Source organism: Cebus imitator, unplaced genomic scaffold, assembly GCF_001604975.1.
Source record: "Cebus imitator isolate Cc_AM_T3 unplaced genomic scaffold, Cebus_imitator-1.0 Scaffold96, whole genome shotgun sequence".
Classification (NCBI taxonomy): domain Eukaryota; kingdom Metazoa; phylum Chordata; class Mammalia; order Primates; family Cebidae; genus Cebus; species Cebus imitator.
Window position 1 is genome coordinate 1225884 of NW_016107411.1, and position 2891 is coordinate 1228774.

At 39.5% G+C, this 2891-nt stretch overlaps 1 protein-coding gene across 2 annotated transcripts in view; it reads left to right on the plus strand.

Annotated features, from left to right (window-relative positions):
• Positions 1 to 2891, plus strand: part of EPSTI1 (epithelial stromal interaction 1) — a 102672-nt gene that overhangs the window by 67093 nt on the left and 32688 nt on the right. Inside the window, exon 8 of one of the 2 annotated variants that reach the window (XM_017536118.2) lies at positions 1707 to 1790. The exons of the other annotated variant lie outside the window; for it this stretch is intronic. Coding sequence (XP_017391607.1) covers positions 1707 to 1790 — 84 coding nt within the window. The remainder of the gene's footprint in view (positions 1 to 1706; positions 1791 to 2891) is intronic. 2 annotated transcript variants of the gene reach the window in all.

Consider the following 2891-nt stretch of genomic DNA (forward strand, 5'->3'; position numbering starts at 1 on the left):
CCCTCCCCTCTCCTCTCCTTCCCTCTCTTCCCCTTCCCTTCCTTCCTTCCTCCCTCCCTTCCTCCCTAGGTCTTATATGGAATATTTGTGATAAAGACAAACCTTCTCTAATATAAAAAGAAGTTGTTAGAGAATCACTCTTCCCCTTCTGTGTCTTATTACTGTCCCCTTGGGTTTAGGGTGCAGATAAGAGAAAGTCATAGGATGTATGCTTACCTGCCCAATGCAGCAGGGTTTGGATAAACAAGAGCTTTCTGAACACATGAAGTGCCAGTTTTCCAATTGGCGCTGCCATAGATGATACCATTTTGAAACCTTCTCTGTTTTTCTGGGAAGTGGTTCTTTTTATTTTTATTGTTTTTATTTTTTTTAAAGATGAGGTTTCACCATGTTGGTCAGGCTGGTCTTGAACTACCGACCTCAGGTGATCCACCCACCTTGGCCTCCAAAGTGCTTGGATTACAGGCATGAGCCACCACGCCCGGCCAAGGGAAGTGGTTCTTATTATTTGATGGTATATGGGTTTTTATAGTGACAGAAATGGGAGAATAAACTAAGAAGAGCTAGAGAAAAATTGTATAAAAGTTCATGTAGGTTGGAAAAAGGGGGAACCAGCTTATATGAACTTTATGGATTATTAGTCCTGAGAACTAGGTCTGAAATACGTAACCTGCTGCCATGATGGTGCTCTAATTTCCTAAGTATTAGCTCTTTGCCTTACAGAAGCTGGGGCTACTAATCAATGTGAAGCAGAGAAAGCATATGACAAATAAATGGAACACTTGAAATGCCATAAATTTCAGAACACATGGTCACTATGCCAGGATATGGAACTCTGGTATGGTGGGTCAGAGAGACTGAAGGGCATTCTCCCACATGGTGGTTCTCCAAAGGCTTTGTTGTCATATGTTCCTGAACAGGCTTTGTTTTCCTTTTCAGAAATAGAAATAAGCTTCATACAGATTAGGGATGCAAGCACTTAGAAAGTATGCATTCTTGAAATTATATGGTATCAACCACTAGTTAACAGGCTGCTTAATCAGATATAATTAATGGGCTAACCATGCCAGTGCTTCTACAGACAATGCCACCATTGCTTGTCTTTAATACTAACTGATCAGCTAGTTGAAATATTCTTGAAAATGTCCTAAACTTCCCACTAGAAGGAATAAACTGTTGATTATCTCTGAGGGGATTTTTTTTTTAATTGTACTTTAGGTTCTGGGGTACATGTACGGATCATGCAGGAAGGTTGCATAGGTATATACATGGCAAGGCAGTTTACCACCTTCATCCCCCCATCACCTATATCTGGTATTTCTCCCCACATTATCCCTCCCCACCCTCCCTACTCCCCGCTGTCCCTCCCCTAGCCGCCCCCAGCTGACTGCAGTGTGTGATGCTCCCAGAGGGGTATTTTTAAAGCTTAATTAAACATTTAGATTATCCTTTCAAATGTGCAGGGTGATTGTTCTTACACTAGTTTTCTTTTTATATATATATATCCCAAGGGACATCTTCAGATATATGCATAAATCACTCAATAACCAAGTGTGTATGGAGAGCTTACTATATGCTCAGTACAGAGGTTAAGTTATTAGCACCAGGCCTATGGTAGACGGCTTGGTATACTGTGGTGATACTTTATCCTATCAAGTTTTTGGGGTTTTTTTTCTTTTTTTTTTTTTCTCTCTGTTCCTTTACAGGACAGAAGCTGGGCTTATAGAGATTCTCTAAGGGCGGAAGAAAACAGAAAATTGCAAAGGATGAAGCATGAACAACATCAAAAGGTACTTACAAGCCCCTGCTAGTTATTGCTAATTGTTTACTTGCGGTACTAGATAATTTTGAAGAATTTATGAACAGAAATATTTAGATACATGAAAATCCTGAAAACAAGAATACAAGCATTGAAAATAAAAGGTGCATTTCTGGATGTGTTTTAAGAGTATGGTGGTGGCTCCTTCTGGTCAAAACTTTCATGGGACCTAGCCTCATGGAGGCTACAGTGGATCTGCCATACTTGGTGGTAGTAGGTCCCAAAGAAGATGATAGAGCCCTGGTGAAGTTCTCATCTGCAAAAGAAAACACCGTCACCATCACCACTATTTTTAAACCAAAGATGTATGAAATTAGAGATGGTGTCCAGAGAATGCGATAATGCATAAGAAATTAGGCATCCAAAGTTATGAAACTGACCTAAACATTCACTAACAATAGTTATACACATAGAGTAAAACGAAGTTATGCTCCACGGATATACAAATGTGTGAGGCATTCCATATATTTTGAGCAATGGAAATCAGTGAAATGAATTCAGCATATTCTAAGAAAAGTGCTTAAAGAATAATCTTCATTACAATATGAAATTTCTGGTATGGTAACTGAAAATAGTCAACGGGATACTTGATGGTCACACTTGCTTTTAATAGGCCAGAAGCTCCTCAGCATGAGATGAGAATGATGAGAAAGACCCGTAGTTAACTCCAAAGTGCCACTTGATTTCAGATCCTTTAAACAAAACAAAACAAAACAAAACAAAACAAGGAGTGGGGTGGGACTCCAACTAGCTAAATAATTTATCTTTTCCATCATGCTTATTTTCCAGCTTTTCCTCTTGCCACGCTAGTGGTTGACAAATCCTGTCACTATTTCTTATAGAACATTTATCAAATCTATGTCTTCAATTATATAATTAACTAGAATTCTAACTCCCATTTTGATTTCCTTGATTTGGTTTAATTTCCTTTTTTGTTTTTCCCCAACACGGTAATTTATTGCAGCAATTGTGTATAAAAATTCCCTTGCCGGTCGCGGTGGCTCAAGCCTGTAATCCCAGCACTGTGGGAGGCCGAGGCGGGTGGATCACGAGGTCAAGAGATCGAGACCAT